This window comes from Muscardinus avellanarius (assembly GCF_963383645.1).
Source record: "Muscardinus avellanarius genome assembly, chromosome: 1".
Lineage (NCBI taxonomy): Eukaryota > Metazoa > Chordata > Mammalia > Rodentia > Gliridae > Muscardinus > Muscardinus avellanarius.
Window position 1 is genome coordinate 233,985,578 of NC_137786.1, and position 21,826 is coordinate 234,007,403.

Consider the following 21,826-nt stretch of genomic DNA (forward strand, 5'->3'; position numbering starts at 1 on the left):
TTGATCAAGAACCAGAGATGTTGCTTGCAATCCCAGCATTCGGGAGGCTGAGACCAGACCAGGATCGACCAGAGAATCGCGGTTCGCAGACAGCCTCAGCTACTTAGTGAGGCCCTTTGCAATTTAGTGAGACCCTGTTTCAAAATAAAGAATAAAAAATAGGGCAGGAAGGGGGTAGCTCGGAGATCGATTGCCCCTGGGTTCCATCCCCAGACCCGCAAAAAAAACCCCCAAAAAACAAACAAAAAAAAGAATCAGAGATGTTTATAATTGGAATCAGGGAGGGCGCCCTTGAGGAGATGCATCAGAAAGGATGAGCAGAGCCCGGCGTGGTGGCACAGGCTGTAATCCCAGCATTTGGGAGGCTGAGACAGGTAGATCGCAGGTTCACAGACAGCTTAGGCCCTTTGCAGCTCAGTGAGACCCTGTTTCAAAATAAAGACTAAATATAGGCCTGGGGGTGTAGTTTGGAGGTAGCATGTCCCTGGGTTCCCTGGTAACACACACACACACACACACACACACACACACACACACACACACACAGAAGCAAAGGAAAGAATGAGCAGGAGTTGGCCAGGAAAGAAAGGTTTCCAGCCCCCGGGAAAGGCAGAGACAACGAGGTGAAAACTGATGGTTAGGGAGGGACCCAAGGTGCAAGGAAGGATAGTGTTGAATTGCCTGGAAGATGGAGCCCAGATCACTCCTCTGGACCCCCCACTTTCAGTAGCCCCAGAAGGCCTGGAGAGCTGCTGCTTGGTGCTACACAGGCAGAGACTCCATGGATCCAGACCTGGGAACAGCCTCTCTGGTCAGAGCCCACATCAGGGCATGGCATGGGGCTCCTCAAATGTGGCCATCCCTGGTTCTGGTCCAGGTTCTGCTGATTTGAGACGTGCACAGGGCAGGGGGTAGTGCTTTGCTGAAGGACCCCAGTTGCTGCCCACAAACTGGCATGAGGATTGAGTTCTATGTGTCCAGGGCTGGGGGGAGGGGGTCCTGCCACCTGGGAAAGCAGAGAGGGACCCTAGAGGGGTCCTACCTCGGCATGTTAAAGTGGGGTGCTTGCTGCCTTGAGATACACAGTGTCCTTCTCCGGGTGGACTCTTAGGAGGAGTCTCCTTGGAGAGGCTGAGAGATCTTCAAGCCCCACGTAGTCAAGTCATCATGGATGAGCCTCGGGCTGGGATGAAGTGTGTACAGGGAAGAAGCTGGGCCAAGAACACTGTCCAGGAACCTGGGTCTAGATGGGTACTTGATCCTGAGATCAAGAACTGGGTCTGGAGCAGGAGCGGGCAGTGGCCTTGGGGTATATTTTTCAGGTCTCAGCTTCTTGGTGAGCCATTCAGGGTTCTGTGTCCCAGGTTAGCTGTCCAGGGCTCTGGGTGCTGGGTCTAGGACTCTGGATTGGAGTTGATGGTCCACATCAGGTCTGGGACCTGACACCAAGTTCAGGGTCATGGTCTGGGTTTGAGGTTGGAATTGAGGTTGGACTAGTAATCAGAATAGATCAAGGTTGTGGTCTAAAGTTTGGATCCAAGGCTGAGCATGATTGCCCACGCTTGTAATACCAGCATTTGAGAGGCTGAGACCTGAAGATCGTGGTTCGCGGACAGCCTTAGCTACTTAAGTCCTCCGCAACTTAGTTAGACCCTGTTTCAAAATAAAGAATAAAAAATAGGGCAGGGGGTGTAGCTCGGAGGTTGAATGTCCCTGGGTTCCATCCCCAGACCCGCAAAAAAAATTATAAATAAATAAAAATAAAGTTTGGATCCAGCTGGGTGTGGTGGTGCACTCTTGTAATCCCAGTACTTGGGAGGCTGAGGCAGGCGCAGCTAGCCTCAGCTACTTAGTGAGGCCCTCTGCAACTTAGTGAGACACTATTTCAGAATAAAGAATAAAAACATAGGAGCTAGATGTGGTAGCATACATTTGTATCCCAGCATTCAGGAGGCTGAGACAGGAGGATTGTGGTTTAGAGCCAGCCTCAGCTACTTAGCGAGGCCCTGTGCAACTCAGTGAGACCTGTTTCAAAATAAAGAATAAAAAATAGGGCTTGGTGTAGCTCAGATGTAGAATGCCCCTGGGTTCCATCCCCAGCACCACAAAAACATAAAATAATAAAGTCTGGGTCCTGGGTCCTGTTGGCAGCCTGGGTTGTTTGGGATTGTAATCCACGCCGGGGTCAGTGTAGAGTCTGGGTGTGGTGTATGAGCTGAGGTGGTGGTCCAGTCCAACATCCGAGTCAAGTCGGCGCTGTCCTCCGGGGTCCAGCAGGCAGCAGGTCGGGGCCTGTGGGGCCCAGGGTAACAATTAGGGCGTGCGATCCAAGGCTCGGGTCCGTCCTGAGCTCTGACGCCGAGGTACCGCTCAGTGTACCCCGTGGCCACCCCATCCGGGCCAGGTCTGCGCGGGCGCGGGCCGGCCGCGTGCAGATCCCCGCGCCGCCGGCAGGGGGCGCCTCGCCGGCTGGCCGGTCCCGGCTCGCTGGCGCTGTGCGCGGTGCAGGTCCCCGCGCCGCCGGCAGGGGGCGCCTCGCCGGCCGGCCGCCCCGGCTCGCTGGCGCTGTGCGCGGTGCAGGTCCCCGCGCCGCCGGCAGGGGGCGCCTCGCCGGCCGGCCGGTCCCGGCTCGCTGGCGCTGTGCGCGGCAGGCGGGGCCGGAGGCGGCGGCGGCTCCGGGGCGCGGGCGGCGGCGGCGGCGGCGGCGGCGGCGGCGCCCCGACTGCAGTCCCGGCGGGAGCGGAGCGGAGCCGCGGCCGGCCGGGCGGCCATGGGGCGGCGGCGCCTGTGAGCGCGGCCGAGGCCGAGGCGCGGAGCGGCGGCGGCGGCGGCGGGCCAGCGAGCGGGAGCCGAGCGCGGCGGCGGGAGCAGAGCGCCGCCGCCGCCAAGATGGCCGACCTGGAGGCGGTGCTGGCCGACGTGAGCTACCTGATGGCCATGGAGAAGAGCAAGGCCACGCCGGCCGCGCGCGCCAGCAAGAAGATCCTGCTGCCCGAGCCCAGGTGAGCCCCCGCCGCGCGCCCGGGCGGGCCGCGAACCTCCGGCCCCGCCGCCCCCGGCGGGCGCTGAGCTGGGGGTGCGGCGCCCCTTCGCCTGTCGGGCGGGGAGCCCGGCCGGGGGCTCCGGGCCGGGGCCTCCGCGCACCTGCAGCGGTGGACGGCGGCCCGCCCCGCAGGACGGCCCGAGTCGTCGCGCCTGGCTGCAAAGTTTAAGCTGCGGAGGGGTCGCGGTGGAAGCTGACAGCGGCCGCGGCGGCTCCGGCTTGGCCCCGGTTTTATGGCCGATAGGATGAGGAGCGCGCCCTGGCATTGTGAGCTGCAGCCCAGCGCCGGGTAGGACAGGTGTGGTTTTGTGCCGTGGAACCGGAGCCCCAGAAACGAACGACCTGCCCCATTTGTGACCCAAGCCTCCCAAGGCGATGCCAGGCTTCCCGATCTACGTTTTGTCCACTGCTCTGGCCCGAGCCCCGGCCTGCATGTCCCGCATCTGTGAGAGCAGATGTGCCCACCACCACCACCACCCCGGTGACAGCCGCCAGGCCAGTCCCAGCAGCTCCGCGGGCATGCCCCGGGTGGCTCGCTGCTGCCCCTCCCAGCGGGCAGGGGACTGGGCCCGTGCCCGCCGCTCATGATCTTATCATGGAACTTCAGGCAAGTCCCTTCCTGTTTCTGGGCCTTGATTTTCACATCTGTGAAATGTGAACCGTGTGTGAACCGTAGGAAATAAGGAATAAGGGCTGTGGCTCTGCTGTCCTCAGCCTCTGAAACAGGCTGGCAGCTGCAGGGGGTGCCCTGTCTGGCTCTCCCCCCCACCCCCATGCCTGCTCACTGGGTTTCGGGTTGACTGAGTACCAGGCCCAGGAGAGGAAAATTAGTCTGCATTTTAAAACGGCCGTTGCCCCCCCCACCTCCCCCCCCCAAGACATTTGCAATCAGATTTCTCAAAACAGGAACCAGACTGTCCGCTGGGGCTGTCCTAAGAGCAGCAACGGTTAGGACAAACATGAGTTTAGAAAGGGCAAAGTCTTGAAGGAGTTAATCCTCGGTGGCGGAGCAGCGGTCTCCTGCAGGTGGGATCTCTGCAAAGTGCGAGGCAGGGCCTTCGCTGGAACTCTCTGCATGTGGGTAGCCTCTCCCCACAATGCATCGCTCCCAACGGCCCCACCTCGGGTTGGCTCTGCAGGTGTGTTAGAACCCTGAGAAAGGAGCCGCTCCTCTTTCCCTGCGTCCGTGGTGGCGATTATGTGATAGGAATGAGAATGGAAATTAGAATAATTCATTATTTATTTTGACATCTGTCATCTCAGTTGAGCCAAAAAGCAACCTGTGAAGTTGGCAAGGCATGGCCTTGCCTGTAGTAGTTGCTCAAGAAATATCAGGACCGAGCCGGGCGTGGTGGCGCACACTTGTCATCCCAGAACCTGGGAGACCGAGACAAGAGGATCGCGGTTCACAGCCAGCCTCAGCTACTTAGTGAGGCCCTTTGCAACTCAGTGAGCCCCTGTTTCAAAATTAAGAATAAAAAGTAGGGCTGGCGGTGTAGCTCAGAGGTAGAATGCCCCTGGGATCGATCCCCAGTATGGCAAAGAAAAAGAAAAGAAATACCAGCACTTAGGGATGTCCCTTCTCGTGCTGGGCAGGAAGGAGGCAGGCTAGGCTGCGAGCTTTGGGAGAACGGCAGGTGTCACAGGGTTCCTACAGGGTCACCCTCAGCAGCACGACATTGAACAAGCTGCCCACATGCGTGAGTGGCCCAGAGCGTGCAACACGGAGCGTGCTGAGTGCTAAGGCCTCCCGTGCCAGAGAGCCGGCCACCCTTGGCGGGGCAGGGCGCTTTGCACACCCTCTGTCAGGCGCCTCCCCCCGGAAGGCGATTATGACTGTGTCTCACGGTGGCCCCCGCCGTGCTGCTCAGTCGGCCTTTTACTGAATTTTATCCTTTTCACAACTGTGAGAAACAGGCCCAGTAGATAGTATTGTCCCCTCCCCCTCCCCCTTTCTTTTCCTTGTTGGTGTTGGGAGTGAACCTGGGCCATTCTACTTCTGATCTGAGCTGTACACCCAACCCTTTTTATCTTTTATTTTGAAGCCAGGTCTCGCTAAGTCCTACTGTCTCAGCCCCGCAAGTGTCAGGATCACAGGCGTGTGTTGCTGCTGTATTCTCCCCTTTTACTTCACTATTTCATTATTTATTTATTTATGAGCGGTACTGGGGATGGGACCCAGGGGCATTCTACCTCTGAGCTACACCCTCAGCCCTATTTTTTTATTCTTTATTTTGAAACAGGGTCTCACTGAGTTGCAGAGGGCCTCACTAAGTAGCTGAGGCTGGCCGCAAACCGCGATCCTCCTGTCTCAGCCTCCCGAATGCTGGGATGACAAGTGTGCGCCACCACGCCCGGCTGTATTCTCCTCTTGTAGTCGAAGTCCTTAAGGCATAGAGGAGAGGGGACTGCTGCTGGCCACAGAGGAGACCTGGGATTGGAACTCGGGGCTCGGGGGCCCGGCTGGTGCTCCTCCCTTGCCGTGTGTCTCCTGCACCCACCCCGCGCACCTCTGCTCTGGTGCGTCCACTGTGGGATGGGCCTGCAGCAGCCCTTGTCTGGGGAGCTGTGGCCCTGTGGTGGTCTAGAAGCCGAAGGGTTGGCGCTGCCCCAGCTTACAAGGCCAGTCCCTTCCTGGATGGCTGAAATGGAGAACCCCGCTCAGAGGGTCAGTTCTGTGCCAAGGTCCCGGCAGGCGCAGGATCCTGTGTCCCCCACTCACGAGGTCAGGGTCGAGAGGACGCTGGGGGGAATCCTTCCCAGCCGTGGGTGGTGGGTCTTGGTGGCCACTGCGTGGCTGGTGCTTCAGCTTATGGCTTGGCCAGGAGCTGTGGCTGGCGTCACAGGCCTGATTTCCCAGGGCTGGGGAACAGGAGCAGTTGGGCGTAGTGCCACCTTGACTTGGCACAGGGGCCTCCCCTTCTGTCACCCGTGGAATCCAAGGAAACAGACCCCTTTCCCGACCTTCTCCTGGGAGGCCGTGTGGTGTAGCTGGAAGACAGTACAGCTTGCTCCTCATCTCCTTCCAGCACCCGTAGGGGACCGAGGCAGGTCCCTCACCCTGGCCTGCCTCAGTTTCCCCCTCACTAAAGTGACGGGGCTGCCCTTCACTGACCACCTCGCCGCGCCCCTCCGGGGTTCTGGGTCAGTGGTCTGGCCTCCCCTGAAGGAGCTGCCGCCTCCCCTTCCTGGCAGCCGCCGCCACAGCAGGCTTGTAATTATCATCATTTGCTTAATATGACCACTGAGGCCTCATGTAATTAATCTCTGGGCTCCTGGCTGAGGAGCCCTGCCTGGGCGGTCCCCGGAGGTGCCCCTGCCCTCCCAGGTGACCGCGGCAGCGGCAGGCGGCTGCGGGAGGGAGCTGTGCCTCCTGCAGCCTCATTTCCCTGGCTATTTCCCAGTCCCTCCCCCACCCAGCTTCCTCCGCCCGCCCCTTCTAGCTTCCCGGCTCCCCAGACCCAGCCACTCTTCCTCCACCGCTTCTGCTGCTGCGTGGTTCCTGTTCACCCTCCTCGCAGCCAGGACTTCCTGCCGCCATTCGTGGGGGAAGGGGTGCAGGAAGGGCTTGTGCCCTCCTTCCTCCCTCCACTTCTCCATCAGCAGCAGAAAGCCTGCCGCCGCCGCCTTTATCCTCTCCCCAGAACTTTCCACTCCAGTAGCAGCACGCTCCCCCTCCCACCCCGGAAAGCAAGATTATCTTTTCGGCAGTCTCTCCCTCGGGGCATTTGAAGCCGCTGCATTTCCCAGGAATGGGTCTCTGGGATGCCTTCTCCCATCTGTCCTCCTTTCCAGAGCACGGGGGCTTCGTGGGCTTGCCATTAAGTCTTGGCTTACCCGCTGTTCCTGGGTATGCATTTGAAGAGAGCGGGAGGTTACAGGGCGGCATCCGAGCACCGGTGGCAACCTGGAAATGATGCATCCCGTGAACTCGGTCAATCCTAGTAGTAAATTGCCAGTGACAGCAGGTGCAGGCTCGCTGCGCTCATCCCTGTGCAGAGGGTGAGCCCCGGGCAGGCTGCACGCCCCTGCTTTTGCTTCCAGGCTATGGGGAACAAACAGCACAGCGGCACCAGGAACCCTGGGGGTCCCTGAGGGTCCGCGCAGCTCCCATCATACCTGCCTTTTCTCCCTGGGGCCCCTCCCATTGGCTCCGAATGTCCATCCGTTTCCTCCTCTGGTCTAAGTTACGCTCGGGTTATTTTGAGTCTGTCTTAAATGAGATCCTAAAAGTGAGGGCTTTGGCTGCAGCTCTTTTCTAAAACAGCATCTTGTCTCTGCATTGCTGCCTACCGCTACAAAGGGCAGCGGCGCCGGTGCCGCAGAAGTGGGTGTTCTGGCAGGACCGTGGGTGGGGCAGTGGGGCTCTGGAAGCTGGCCTGGCTTGCCCTGGGGACGACCCCCTCCCAGCACTGCAGGGCAGGGCACTCTGGAAGTTCATTCTTGGAGCATGCTGGTGGCGGGTGGCGGTGTCTGTGTCAGCAGTAAGGCGCAGGGCGCAGGTGTTGAGTTTGAGACATCAGAGCACGTCTTCCCCAAGCCAGGCGTGGTGGCGCACGCCTGTGATCCTAGTGCTTGGGAAGCTGAGACTGGAGGATCCCAGGTTTGAGGACAGCCTCAGCAAGTAGCAAGACGCTCATCAACCTAGTGAGACCTTGTTTCAAAATAAAATTGAAATAGGGCTTGGGGGCCCGGCGTGGTGGCACACACTTGTGATCCCAGCATTTGGGAGGCTGAGACAGGAGGATCGCGGTTTGAAGACAGCCTCAGCTACTACTTAGTGAGGCCTTTTGCAACACAGTGAGACCCTATTTCAAAATAAAGAATAAAAAATAGGGCTGGGGGTGTAGCTAGGAAGTAGGATGCCCCTGGGTTCTGTCTCCAGTGCCCACACCCACACACAAGAAGCGCCTCTTCCCGGGCATCCTGCAGGGGAGCGCAGGAGTCGGCTCCCGGGGGTTCCTGGGCTCACGTGTGCAGGCCAGCTGGCCTTTCCCCTTGACCGAGGGGGGACCTGCCAAGGACTTGGTGGTCAGGGGTGGTTTTGCCACTCAGTCGTGGCCCCGTCCTTGGGCTCTGAGGACGCTGTGGGCCCCAGGGAAAGTCATTGAGAAATATTAATAAGAAGCCCCAGGGGACCTCCTCCTGCGGCTGCCACCTCTGCGCCAGGTCTCCTGAAATGCCACAGGAGAGCGAGCGAGCGCCTCAGCTGCAGCCACCGGCTTGTTAACCGGCGTCTCCCAGAGCTTGGCTGCCGCAAACCCACCAGCCTGGAAGCCCGGGGCCGGCATGTACTGCCCTGGGTAGTCACAGCATCAGCCAGTGTGACAGGAAGAGCATCAGAACAAGCCCCTGGCCTGCCCCAGCGGCAGGCTCTGAGAGGGGCAGGCTCTGAGAGGGAGGCAGCTGCTTCTTGCCCCCCCCCCCGTGGGAGTGGAGGGGATACAGCGGGGCCTCCTCAGAGACCCTGCGCCCCGCGCTCCCCTGACTCCTGTGGACTCTGTGGGGCATGGCTCAGGGATGGTTGAGGTGTTTTCTTTGCTACAAACTCACTGTGGGCCTTTATGGCCCAGTCAGCTTTTCCAGCCTTGGTTTTAAAAAATGGGCGTATGCCGGGCGTGGTGGCACACGCTTGTTATCCCTGTGCTTGGGAGGCTGAGACAGGAGGATCGCACAGGTTTGAAGCCAGCCTCAGCTACTTAGTGAGGCTCTCAGCAACTTAGTGAGACCCTGTTTCCAAATAAAGTATAAAATAGGTCTGGGAGTGTAGCCTGGAGGTAGAAAGCCTCCGGGTTCCACCCCCAGTACCACACACACACACAAAAAAAAGGGCATATTTGCCTCTGGCTCCTACAGGTCCCTCCAGTCCACACAGCTGCTGTCCCCAGCCCTGAGCAGGGGCCCCTGTGACGGCCCAGACCAACGTGCTGGGCCACCCCACCACAGGGTGTGGGGCTCACTCTCCTGAACCTCGCGGTGCTAGAAGGTGCTGGAAGTTTCCCCCAGTGTCAGACCAGGTCTGCTCCCAGCGCCGTGGGGGCACCCTAGCTGTGGGGTGCTGCAAACGGGGAGCGGGCAGCTCTCTCCTGTGGCTGGGCCTCCTGGACACCTCTGCCACGGTGCCCTGGGTCCTGTGGCAGGGCAGGTGAGGGCCCTCAGGAGAATGACTTAAGATCACGAGGGGTGAACGGGCTGTGGAGACGCGTGCCTGTGACCCCAGTGCTTGAGAGGTTCAACCTAGCAAGACCTTCCACAACTTAACAGGACCCTGTCTCACAATAAAAATAAAATAGAAATAGGGGTAGAAAACCCCTAGGTTCAATCCCCAGTACCAAAAAAAATAGGGGAGTGGCAGCTACTGGTTCAGCTCAGCTCCTGCCCATGGGCCCAGCTCTGGCCGGCGCTTGGCTGCCAGGAGGTTCCCTGGACACAGCCCCTTCCTCTGACAACCTAGCACGTGTGGAACAGAGACTAAACAAGACCAGTTAGCATGTGGTCTCTAGAAGGAGTGGCACAGGCTGTTAGTGAGCTCTGGAGGCCGGGGAGCTGGGCCCGAGCAGCTCAGTCCCGGGGCCTGGGAAGCCGCTGCACGCTGACAGCAGCCCCGCAAGCCAGGCCCCTCAGAGGCACCCGTGCTCCGTCCTCTCAGGCCTTCTGAATGCAGCTCGCGGTGGCGGCTCAGCAGTGCCCTGACATCCTCATTTTGCAAAGAAGGAAACTGGACATTTAAAGCCTTGACCTCCCAGGCAGGGAGAGGGGAGAGGGGTTGGAGCCCAGGCTTGGAGTCCTGGGTGCTCTGATGCTACTCCACAAATGATCGGGAGTCTTAGGGAACCCCTGTCTGGGGGAAATCAGGCATTTATGGTCTCAAGGGTCCATGGCTCTTGAGAGCCCTGGAGACGTGGGCTTGTTGACCTAGGAAGGAGGGATGCCTCTCCAGGCTGCCAGCATCAGAGAACAGGAGCTGGGGATGGAGCTGACCCCGCCCAGGAGACAGCCCGCCTCCTGCAGCAGCCTGGGCTTGCCACCTGCGGAAGCTTACCCCTGAAGCCCACCCCTGGGGACGATCTGTCTCTAATCTGCCCATTTCCTTGGCCACCAGCCCTGCAGGAATAGACAGGAAGCCCTAAAACTGCCACTTTGGGGGCCTTGCATTCAAGGACTCTGCTCAAGCCTGTCCTTGCGTTTGGGTTGGGGGGGTGTTTATTTTATTTTAAAAAGGCTTTTTTTCTTTTTAAGGAAGAAAATGAAGTGCTGCGGGCTAGGAAGAATGCTGTGGCCATGCCCAGGCGCGCAGCTTCTGAGGGGCGGGGCTGCCTCCGTCCTGGGGCCTGGGTCACAGCAGAGCCCCAAGGAAAGCCCGAGGTCCTGCATAGCAGGTCCCCCTGGCCATCGCAGGCCGAGTCTTGTACCAGTGCGTTTCCCCATGCGGGCCTTTGCACGTCCAGCTATCAGCCTCTATGAGCACGTGGTGGGAAGTGCAGTGGCTGCTTCCTGGCTCCTGATGGGCTCTGCCATGCTGGCACCAGTTTTGCTGGTTCTCAGGAAGCCAGTTGGGGCTCAGGAGGGCTCCCCACTGAGCCCCGAATCTCCCCTTCCTGAGGCCGAGTCCAGCGCCTGGCAGGGTTCCCTGCAGCTGGAATTGCTTTGCTTGTCGTTTGTGTTTACCTGTCTGTACATCCCGCCTGACCCTCCACTGCCATAGGAGATTGACATTTCATGGTATTTTCCCCTTCTTTACCACTTTTCATCCCTTCCCCTGTGGACCAAAATGTTCCAAAACACGAATCGGGTGCAGAGCAGAGTGCCCAGAGCTGAACCAAGGGTTGATGAGGGTTCCACCTTTTTGGACCCCCTTCCAGGTGAGATCCAAGCGCCTGGCCTCAAAGGTTCTGCACCCTGAGGCCTGCTGCCAGGGCTCTCGGGGCCTCCGGCACCTGCCAAACCCAGATCGCTGGACAACTGGGCCTCTAGCCTCCCAGCCCAGGCCTGTAGTCTACAGCCCCGAGGGCAGGTGCCAGGTCTTTCTCAGTTGATCCGACTTCTACAAAGCTCTTGCTGTATGTGAAGCCCGTGAGATTTGGTTTCTCTTGTCAGCTCCTGAGTCCCGGTGTGTCCCACCATGTCACTGATGGTGGCTGGTGATCTGGGCTTGTTTGTGGCCCCGGGAGGGGAGGGCGTGTCAGCACGGCTGCAGTTTACAGACTGAGAGCAGTCTGGGCCCGGGTGACAGCTCCTCTTTTCTCAGCTGGAGAGAGTCACAGGATGGGAGCACAGGGTCACCAAGGCCAGTCCTGACCATCGGGTCCTACTTCCTGTCGGAGCCTGCCTCGGGAAGAGGCTGGGAGGAGGTCATGGTGTCTCCAGCCTCCAGGGGCGGGGACCACCGAGGGGTCACGGCTTTGGGATTGTGCTTACAACTGCGCTGCGTGTTATCTTGTATGGCCTTTCCTGAGGAAGGCTCTGGCCGAGGACCCTGGGCAGGGTGGGGTCCCCACCCTGGAGCCGGCTCTCCTCACGACCCCTTCTCACTGGAGCTCTATGCTCCAGGGCCCCAGGCCCCAAACCCAGAAGCCCGCCTTCCATGGCAGCCCTTACACATGGTGACAGGGCCTGTGGGAGGGGGCCGAGGGGGGAGGGTGCAGGCTCCCCGGCCTCCTCCTGCCCACCCACCTCTCTCCTTTCTTCTGCCTGGGTCTCCAGCCATGGTGGCCCATGGGGTCTCTGGCTTGGTGGCCCATCGTGGTCTGTGCCTCTGGCTCTGGAGTCTGCCTGGCACTGAAGCCCCACCGTCCTTCCAGTCCTTCGGGCGTGCTCTCCCTGGGTAGCTGTCCCCATCTCCCCCCACCTGCCTGGGCCCCATCACCTGGTGACATCCTGTTTGTACTTGAGGAACCCAGCGAGGTTCCGCTCCCACCACCCACAGCGCCTCCGCCCCTCAGCCTCTCGCCAAGCATGGCCAGCGAGGCTTGGCACGTGCTGGCTGGGGTCAGACCCACACCGCACGCCTAGCAGGGCAGGTGTCACGTGCTGTGTGCAGGGCCTCGGCTGTCCCTGATACTTGACTACTCAAGTCTGGTGACTTCCATGCTGGGCTCCCAGGGCAGGGCCACCAGGAGGCTGGAGGGCCAGGCCCTGCCAAGCACAGAGCCCCGAATCCTCAGCAGCTTGTCTCCCCCGGAGGCCTGCAGGTGGCCCAGCTGGGTTCCAGCCTGCCTCGGTGCTCCATTGTGTTACCAGAGCTCTAGCTAGTGAGGGCCAAGTGTGACCACAGCTGGCTCTGAGGCCAGGCTGACCAGGCTGGGCTGCACACACACATGCAGCCTGCTGTGGCCCTGAAGGCCTTGCTTCTTAAGAATCAGGATAAGAAAAGTGAGGGTGGGGATTGGTTTCAGGGTCTGAGATGGCCAGCCCCTTACCAGCAGCCCAGCACACAACCCAGGGCGGGTGTTACTTTTTATCCAAATATTGGGCAGACATGAACTATGGCTTGGCTTTTTTTTTTTTCTTACTGTTTTTATTTTTATTATTTTATTGTGGTACTGGGAATTGAACCCAGGGGCATTCTAACTCTGAGATATACGTCTATCCCTATTTGTTTGTTTGTTTATTTATTTATTTGCTGTACTAGGGATGGAACCCAGAGGCATTCTACCTTCAAGCGACATCCCCAGCCCTATATTTTTATTCTTTATTTTGAAACAGGGTCTCACTGAGTTTCAAGGGACCTCACTAAGTAGCTGAGGCTGTCTTCGAACCACGATCCTCCTGTCTCAGCCTCCCAAATGCTGAGATAATAAGCATGTGGCACCAAGCCCGGCTATTTTTAATTTTTTTAATTAAAAAAATTTTTTTGCGGTACTGGGGATGGAACCCAGGGGCATTCTACCTCCTACACCCCAGCCCTATTTTTTATTCTTTATTCTGAAACAGGGTCTCACTAAGTTGCAGAGGGCCTCACTAAGTAGCTGAGGCTGTCCATAAACCACTATCCTGTTTCAATCTCCCATATGCTGCAGTTACAAGCATGCACCACTATACCCAGCTATTTATTTATTTATTTATTATTTATTTATTTATTTATTGTGGTACTGGGGATGGAACCCAGGGTCATCCTATCTCCGAGCTACACCTTCAGCCCTATTTTATTTATTTATTTATTTATTTATTTATTTTCGGTACTAGGGATGGAACCAGGGGCATTTTACCTCTGAGTTACACCCCCAGTCCTAATTTTTTATTCTTTATTTTTGAAACAGGGTCTCACTAAGTTGCAAGGAACCTCACTAAGTAGCTGAGGCTGTCCATGAACCATGATCCTCTGGTATCCGCCTCCCAAAGGCTGGAATTATAAGTGTGCACCACCACGCCCAGCCTTATTCTTTATTTTGAAATAGGGTCTCACTGAGTTGCAAAGGGCCTAAGTAACTGAGACTGTCCTTGAACTGAGACTGTCCTTGAACCTGGATCATCCTGTCTCATTCTCCCAAAAGCTGGGATTATAAGCCTGCACCACCATGCCCAGCTACACCTATCTTTTTTTTTTAATTTTAAAAGAGGGTCTCACTAAGTTGGGGAGGGCCTCACTAAGTAGCTGAGACTGGCTTCAAACCTGTGGTCCTCTTATTACAGCCTCCCAAGTTCTAGGATTACAAGCATGTGCCACCACACCCAGCTCTTTACTACTTTTAAGTTGAGATACAATTTATACAATATAAAATGAATCCCCCCCTTGCCCAAATCCTAGGGATTGAACCCAGGGGCACTCTACCTCTGAGCTATACCCCTAGCCCTATTTTTTATTTGCGTGTGTGTGTGTGTGTGTATGTGTGTGTGTGTGTGTGTCTGTGTGTGTGTGTGTGTGTGCGCGCGCGCGCGCACGTGCATGCATGCACGCACACGCCTGATACTAGGGATGGAATCCAGGGTCATTCTACCTTCATGATACACCTCCTGCCCTATTTTTTATTCTTTATTTTGAAACAGGGTCTCACTAAGTTGCAGAGGGCCTCACTAAGTAGCTGAGGCTGCTGTGCACCTGTGATCCTCCTGTCTCAGCCTCCCGAATGCTGGGATTACAAGCGGGCACCACCACGCCCACTTGGCATAATGCTTTAGAGGTTCAACCCTGTGGCCTGAGCCAATGCCTCTTTCCTTTTCATGGCCAAATAATTTGCCATTGTGCACACACACCATGCTTGCTCGTCTGCTCACACACTGGTGAATAAGCCCTGGCTTTGGGGACTTGGCCAAGTCCCTCAAACCAGCACATCGTGGCACTGGAACTTCTGTGGATGGTGGGCTTCTGGGAGAAGCCACCTGCTGGCCACCCTGGCCCTTGGGCCAGACACAGGCTTCCTGTGCCCATGTGGTATATCACCTGTGGTCGGGATAAGGGAAAAGGCCCATTGGGGCGCCTGCTCCAGCAGGGCCTCGGCCGGGGCATATGGGCAGGGCTCCCAGGCCTGTGCTCATGGCGCCCGCTTTGCCACACAGTATCCGCAGCGTGATGCAGAAGTACCTGGAGGACCGGGGGGAGGTGACCTTTGAGAAGATCTTCTCCCAGAAGTTGGGTGAGTGCCGTGGGCCCCACGGCCTAGGCAGGGGGGCCCCAGGAGGCTGGCTTCTGACCACCCACCCCAATGACTGGGCCTGTTCCTCTCCCATCTGCTCAGGACCCCTGGTGGCTTCAGGGGCTGCTCCCAATTGAGCTGTGGCCCGCACTCCCCGCCCCTGGCCGCCAGCGCCGGGAGCCCCGTGGGGGGGTGGGGGTGGGGGCCCGGCCTCTCGTGGCCGCCTGGGAAGTTCCTCCTTTGGGGTTTTTGTTTTTGAGAGTTGCAGTTTCCCCTTGGCTCAGCCGCAGCCGCCGGGGCCGTTGGTAGAACTGACAGGAAGAGGCGGAGCCCTTCCTGTGGCGCCTGCCCAGCTGTGGTCTGCTGGGCCCGCCTCCTGGGCCTCCGACCTTCCTCCTGGGCCTGGTGTGCCTTGTCTTGGAAGCTGCGTGTGCGTGCAGTCCGCCCCTGTGCCCAGCCCAGAGGCCAAGCCTGGGGTAGCCCCAGGGAGGCGGCTCCAGCCACACGGGGCTCTGATTCTGATTCGGCCTTTCAGAGAACAGGATCTGGGAGTGGCCAGTGGGATGGGCAATGGAGGTCGGCTTGGGGAGCTGCTGTGCCAGGAAGCACAGTTTGGGTCCCAGCCTGTGACTTGGGCAAGTTCCTTCACCTCTCTGAGCCCAAGTCTGTCCTCATCTGGGAGGAGCACTGGAGTGCACCGCCCAGGACTGACAGGGAAGGCCGAATGGAGCGAGGCCTCTGCCTTCCCAAGCCCTGTTCTCAGGTTACTTCAAGGCGCTGTGCTAAAAGGCGCGCTGTAGCGGGAAGCCACTAGCCCAAACCAGCCGCCTGTGTCATTACACTGCTGCGCCCTCCCCGCAGCTGCTGTGCCTCTTCCGTCCCCTGCCCTGCGCAGAGGCCCTACCCTCCAGCCACAGGCCATACAAGCCTCAGTTTCCCCAACTGGGCACACCCTCCCTGTCAGGGCTGCTGTGAGAATCAGCCAGGCATGGGGGGGCAGGCGGGGCCTCCCTTGGAGCCAGCTCCTATGGAGGCCAGGCCTCAGAGGTTCCCCCAGAGGTTCCCTCGCCTGCGTGGCCAGCTGGTGTGGATGTCACCTCCCCAAGGAGGCGCAGGGCCTGCGTGTGAGCCCGCCTGGCGCTCCTGGGGCCAGAGCCGGCCCCTGGGCCTCACCAGTCACCAGGAGCCAATGGATTCTCTGAGGAACACAGGGGTCCCACCCAAATCCAAGAGGCTCCAGGCTGGGCCGCCCCACCCAGTCCTCCCAGGGCCCCAGCCCACCTGGGACGGGGAGAGCCCCGAGAGGCTGAGGCTCAGTGGCCCCAAACGCTCACTTCCAGGGTACCTGCTCTTCCGAGACTTCTGCATAAACCACCTGGACGAGGCCAAGCCCCTGGTGGAGTTCTACGAGGAGGTGAGGCAGGGCCCGGCCCGTGTGGGGCCGCCGCGGACAGCTTTGCTCGGTCCCCAAGACGCCTGGCATCTGGCCTGCAGGCCAAAGGCCACCTGTGGGTTTCGCCTTCCAGATCAAGAAGTACGAGAAGCTGGAGACGGAAGAGGAGCGCGTGGCCCGCAGCCGCGAGATCTTCGATGCCTACATTATGAAGGAGCTGCTGGCCTGCTCACATGTGAGGGGCCAGTGCTCGTCCCCCTGACCCACGCGCCGGGAGGGAGGGCGGGCCCGGGAGCACTCACAGCCACCCTGTCCTCCCCAGCCCTTCTCGAAGAGCGCCACCGAGCACGTCCAAGGCCACCTGGTGAAGAAGCAGGTGCCCCCGGATCTCTTCCAGGTGCGTGCTGGCCCCCGCCCTGCCAGGGTCCCCCGGCGTGGGCGGCCATGGTCCAAGGCTCAGCCACCCACTTCCTGCCCCCTCTGTAGCCATACATCGAGGAGATCTGTCAGAACCTCCGAGGGGATGTGTTCCAGAAATTCATCGAGAGGTGAGTTGGGGGCTGCCGTGGGACAGGAAGGGGAAGAAGCCACTCTGAAGAGGGGACAGGTGGCCTGCTGTGGGCATCACCCAGAGCTCATCCGGGCTTCTCCCACCGCCCTTGTCGGCACTGTGTGCCCAGCCTGTCCCCAGACCTCCTGGGTACTTCCTGCACCAGGGACTGTCCAGGACCTGCTAGCCCATCTGGGCGGAGTGGTGGCCAGGCTGGGCACGAGAGAGGCCAGTCATTTGGGGGTGCAGGCAGTTGCAGGCGGGCGTCGGGAGCGGTGTCTTTTGGGCATAGCTGCTGGGCTGTGGGGTCAGTGGCTTTGCAAGGAATGAGCAGAACTGTGTGGTTGGGGTCTGTCAGCAGCCACAGGGTAAGCCATGGCGGCGCGGTGGTGGGGAGCCGGCCGAGACAGCAGAGCTCCTCCAAGCTTATCTGACCTCGCAGGAGCCACAGCGAGTGGCTGCTGCAAGGCCTGTGGGGCAGGCTTGTGCGGCTGGGCCTTTCCCTGCCAGGACCCTGGGGACGGCAGGGTGGGGCAGGCAGCCTGGCCTCTGCGGCCCGCCTGAGCCTGGATCCGGCTCCCTTACAGCGACAGGTTCACGCGCTTCTGCCAGTGGAAGAACGTGGAGCTCAACATCCACGTGAGTGGCGGGCAGCGGCGGGGCCGGGGACGCGGGAGGCGGGGCCGGGGGGCGTGGGAGGCCGGCAGCCGGTGACGCGGCTGTGGTGGCCCTGCAGCTAACCATGAACGACTTCAGCGTGCACCGCATCATCGGGCGCGGCGGCTTCGGCGAGGTCTACGGGTGCCGGAAAGCCGACACGGGCAAGATGTGAGTGCCCTGCTTGGCTGGCATGGGGGGCACCTGAGAGCGGGGCCGGGTCACTGGCCGGGCCCGGCAGGCCCAGGGAAGCGTGTGACGGGGATCGGTGTCCCAGGCTTGGCCCTGAACGGGCAGCCCGGCCCCGGGTGTGGACCGCAGCCGCCCGCCCTCCCCACCTGCAGGTACGCCATGAAGTGTCTGGACAAGAAGCGCATCAAGATGAAGCAGGGGGAGACGCTGGCCCTGAACGAGCGCATCATGCTGTCCCTCGTCAGCACCGGGGTGAGCGCCGGCCCTGGGGCGGCCCGGGCGGGCGGCTGGGGCGGCTCCGCTGACCACCCGCTCCCCCAGGACTGCCCCTTCATCGTGTGCATGTCGTACGCCTTCCACACGCCAGACAAGCTCAGCTTCATCCTGGATCTCATGAACGGTGAGTGTGGGGCCGGCCCGAGGGTGGGGCGGGCGGGCCAGGCCGGGCAGAAAGCTGAGCGCCCCCCTCAGGTGGGGATCTGCACTACCACCTGTCCCAGCACGGGGTCTTCTCTGAGGCCGACATGCGCTTCTACGCGGCGGAGATCATCCTGGGCCTAGAACACATGCACAGCCGCTTCGTGGTCTACAGGGACCTGAAGGTGCGCCGCCCCGCCCTCCCGGCACCCCGGCTCCCGCCCACCCAGCCACTTGCTGGGTTCTGGTTTTGATTTGGGAAGAAAGGGGAAGACCCCCTCCCGGGGCCGTGTCCCCAGACACCAGTACTCCTGTGCAGTGAAGACAGCGGGGCGCTGGCTGGCCGGGAGTGGCTCACCGGCTTCCCCCACAGCCCGCCAACATCCTCCTGGACGAACATGGCCACGTGCGCATCTCGGACCTGGGCCTGGCCTGCGATTTCTCCAAGAAGAAGCCCCATGCCAGCGTGTGAGTGCCCCGCCCCCCCGCCCCCCGGCCCCCACCGCCCCCGCTCATGGCCTCTCGCTCCCACAGGGGCACCCACGGGTACATGGCCCCCGAGGTCCTGCAGAAGGGCGTGGCCTACGACAGCAGCGCCGACTGGTTCTCTCTGGGCTGTATGCTCTTCAAGCTGCTGCGGGGGTGAGTGGCTTCCGGGGCGGCGGCAGGGCCGGGGCGGCATGTGGGCCCGACTCTAGCCCAGTCCAGGTAGCAGGGAGGGCCCGCGCCACCCGGCTCCTTTCCCCCATTCTTGGTCTTTGACCTTGGTCCTGGCCTCTCTGCCTAGGCACAGTCCTTTCCGGCAGCACAAGACCAAAGACAAGCATGAGATCGACCGAATGACGTTGACGATGGTGAGTGAGGGGCCTGGGGTCCCGCTGCTGCTGGCCGTGGTGCTCGGCGCTCGCTAACTGGCAGAGACCTCTGCTGCGGGCCCCTCTGCCGGAGGCGGCTCTCACCCTCTGAGTGCTCAGAGCTCACACTTGCTGGGGCCGGTCAGCCCTGATCTTCCTGACCCTGAGCTGGGACAGGACCTCTCAGCCCCGGCAACACCCCGCTCCTCCTCCCCAAAGGCTGTGGAGCTGCCCGACTCCTTCTCCCCTGAGCTCCGCTCTCTGCTGGAAGGTCTGCTGCAGCGGGATGTCAACCGGAGGCTCGGCTGCCTGGGCCGCGGGTAGGTGCCGGCCACGCAGCGTGCACTGTGGGGCTCTGCTGTGGGTGCTGGGCAACCTGTCCCGGCCCTGCTTTCCCCCGAGAACGAGCACCAAGTCTCATCAGCAGGTCCCCCTCCGTGGCCCCAACTTCTTTTGAGGAGCTCACAAGTGAGGTCAGAGCCAGGGGTGGTGGCACACACTTGTAATCACGGTTCTTGGGAGGCTGAGACAGGAGGATTGCAGGTTCAAGGACAGCTTCAGCAATTTAGGCCTTCCACAATTTAGCAAGACCCTATTTCAAAGTAAAAAATAAAGTAAAACAGGAATGGGGGTGTAGCTCAGAGGTAGAATGCCCCTGGGTTCAGTCCCCAGTACCACACACAGAGGAAAAAGTGAGGTCACAGCCAGCCCCATCCAAAGTCCTCAGGGTGCAAGGGCTACCCGGGCTCGGAGCCGGAGCTGGGCCGCATAAGCGACGAAGTGCCAGCTTCCGGGGCCCCGAGAGCATAAACAATGGTGGTGATAATAGCAGCTTTTATGTTTATTGAACATCCTAAGTGCTGGGCAGGGTGTTGCAAGATTACCAATACTTCCCACAATGCCAGGATGTGGGAACTGCTGTTCTCCAGCCTCAGAGATGAGAACACAGAGCCGGGCATGATGTTGCTCGCCTGTAATCCCAGTGCTTGGGAGGCTGAGACAGGAGGATCGCAGGTTCATAGCCAACCTTAGCAAGTAGTGAGACTCATCAACCGAGTGAGACCCTGTCTCAAAACAGCAGCAAAATAGGGCAAGGGGTGTAGCTCAGAGGTAGCAGGCCTCTGGGTTCCATCCCAAGGGCCACAAAAATAGAAAAAGAGAGAGAGAGAGACGAGGATACAAGCTCAGGGTTCAGGAACTTCCGCAAGTTCACAAAACCAGAAAGTGGCTGAACTGGAGTTGAGCCTGGGCGGCCTGACCCCACAGCCTGGAATTAGCTGGACCTGGGCAGTTGGGAGCCCAGATGACGGGCATCTCCCCACAGGGCTCAGGAGGTGAAGGAGAGCCCCTTCTTCCGCTCGCTGGACTGGCAAATGGTCTTCTTACAGAAGGTAACATCCAGGGAGGCTGGGGTGGGGCGCCCTGCAGCCCCTCCCGTGCTGACGCCCCTCCCCTCCGCTGCAGTACCCGCCCCCGCTGATCCCCCCGAGGGGGGAGGTGAACGCAGCCGATGCCTTTGACATAGGCTCCTTCGATGAGGAGGACACGAAAGGGATCAAGGTACTGAGCCTGGGGCGCCTGGGTGGGCTCCTCCTCCTCCTCTCGCCCGGGAGCCCCCTGTGCGCTGCAGGCCACTTCCCCCCAAATCTACCGGGAGGTGATTGGACCGGCCCATACCTGTGCGGGCCCCGGGGGCCTGGGCAGGCGCAGGCTGATGATTGTCCGGCACCTCTGTCCACCCGCACGCCTCTGCCCGTCCTCCTGGGAAAGTTACTGGACAGCGACCAGGAGCTCTACCGCAACTTCCCCCTCACCATCTCCGAGCGGTGGCAGCAGGAGGTGGCGGAGACTGTCTTTGACACCATCAATGCCGAGACGGACCGGCTGGAGGCCCGCAAGAAAGCCAAAAACAAGCAGCTGGGCCACGAGGAAGGTGAGGGCCGGCCGGCCGCGGGCACCGCGCTGAGCCAGCAGGCCTGGGCCGGGCTAGGAGCGGCGACCCCGGGGCTGCGGTGCGCCGAGCCTGGCTCAGCCCGCGCCTCTCCTTCTGGGTCAGACTACGCGCTGGGCAAGGACTGTATCATGCACGGCTACATGTCCAAGATGGGCAACCCCTTCCTGACCCAGTGGCAACGGCGGTACTTCTACCTGTTCCCCAACCGGCTGGAGTGGCGGGGCGAGGGCGAGGCCCCGGTAAGGACCTGGCCAGGGGCGGGGCCCGGGCCGGGGGCGGGGCCACGGTGGGGGCGGGGCCCGGGCCGGGGGCGGGGTCAGGTGGGGCGGGGCCGGCCCTCACCGCCCGCCCGCCCCGCAGCAGAGCCTGCTGACCATGGAGGAGATCCAGTCGGTGGAGGAGACGCAGATCAAGGAGCGCAAGTGCCTCCTCCTCAAGATCCGAGGCGGCAAGCAGTTCGTCCTGCAGTGCGACGTGAGTATGCCGGGCGGGGCGGGCGGGCGGGCGGGCGGGGCGGGCGCACGCTGACGCCGGCCTTGCAGAGCGACCCCGAGCTGGTGCAGTGGAAGAAGGAGCTGCGCGACGCCTACCGCGAGGCCCAGCAGCTGGTGCAGCGGGTGCCCAAGATGAAGAACAAGCCGCGCTCGCCGGTGGTGGAGCTGAGCAAGGTGCCGCTGGTGCAGCGCGGCAGCGCCAACGGCCTCTGACCCGCCGCCGCCGCCGCCTTTTATAAACCTCTAATTTATTTTGTCGAATTTTTATTATTTGTTTTCCCGCAAAGCGGAAAAGGTTTTATTTTGTAATTATTGTGATCTCCTGTGGCCCCAGCCTGGCCCGGCCCCCAGGGAGGGGCCCGCTTGCCTCGGCTCCTGCTGTGCCACCCCAGCTGCCACCCAGTGCCCCTCGCCCCGGCCCCAGGGCCACCGGCCCCCAGCGTCTTCCTGTGGGGAGCGGCCCTCCCCGGAGAGGCCACGCCACAGGAGCTGTGCCACCTCGGGCCCTGGGGCCGTGCTCTGCCCACCGCATGGCTGGGCGGCCGGGCATCCCGGCCCAGGGGTGCTGGCATGGGGGTACTACTTGAACTTTCCCGCCACAGCCCCCTGCAGCAGAGGGACGGAGCCATTGGAAGGGAGAGGCTCCTGGGCCCCCGATCAGGAAAGCCCCGTGTCACTGGCCACCCCCCTCGGACACTG

General features: G+C 60.6%; 1 protein-coding gene across 2 annotated transcripts; it reads left to right on the forward strand.

The window, feature by feature from the left end:
- Nucleotides 1–2,889: 2,889 nt before the first annotated feature.
- On the forward strand, nucleotides 2,890–21,340 carry GRK2 (G protein-coupled receptor kinase 2; the record flags this gene model as incomplete). 2 transcript variants are annotated; one of them, XM_080707325.1, is made up of 21 exons in its annotated part: nucleotides 2,890–3,002; nucleotides 14,540–14,616; nucleotides 15,957–16,030; nucleotides 16,143–16,244; nucleotides 16,332–16,406; nucleotides 16,496–16,557; nucleotides 17,147–17,198; nucleotides 17,296–17,387; nucleotides 17,561–17,660; nucleotides 17,730–17,808; nucleotides 17,880–18,010; nucleotides 18,199–18,293; nucleotides 18,360–18,467; nucleotides 18,613–18,679; nucleotides 18,899–18,999; nucleotides 20,004–20,070; nucleotides 20,144–20,239; nucleotides 20,450–20,612; nucleotides 20,736–20,872; nucleotides 20,994–21,107; nucleotides 21,176–21,340. In XM_080707325.1, the coding sequence occupies 21 exons, from the start codon at nucleotides 2,890–2,892 to the stop codon at nucleotides 21,338–21,340; spliced, it is 2,070 nt and encodes a 689-aa protein (XP_080563451.1). The 2 variants fall into 2 exon arrangements, with proteins under 2 accessions (XP_080563451.1, XP_080563452.1); XM_080707326.1 differs by lacking the exon at nucleotides 20,144–20,239.
- Between the last annotated feature and the right edge of the window lie 486 nt (nucleotides 21,341–21,826).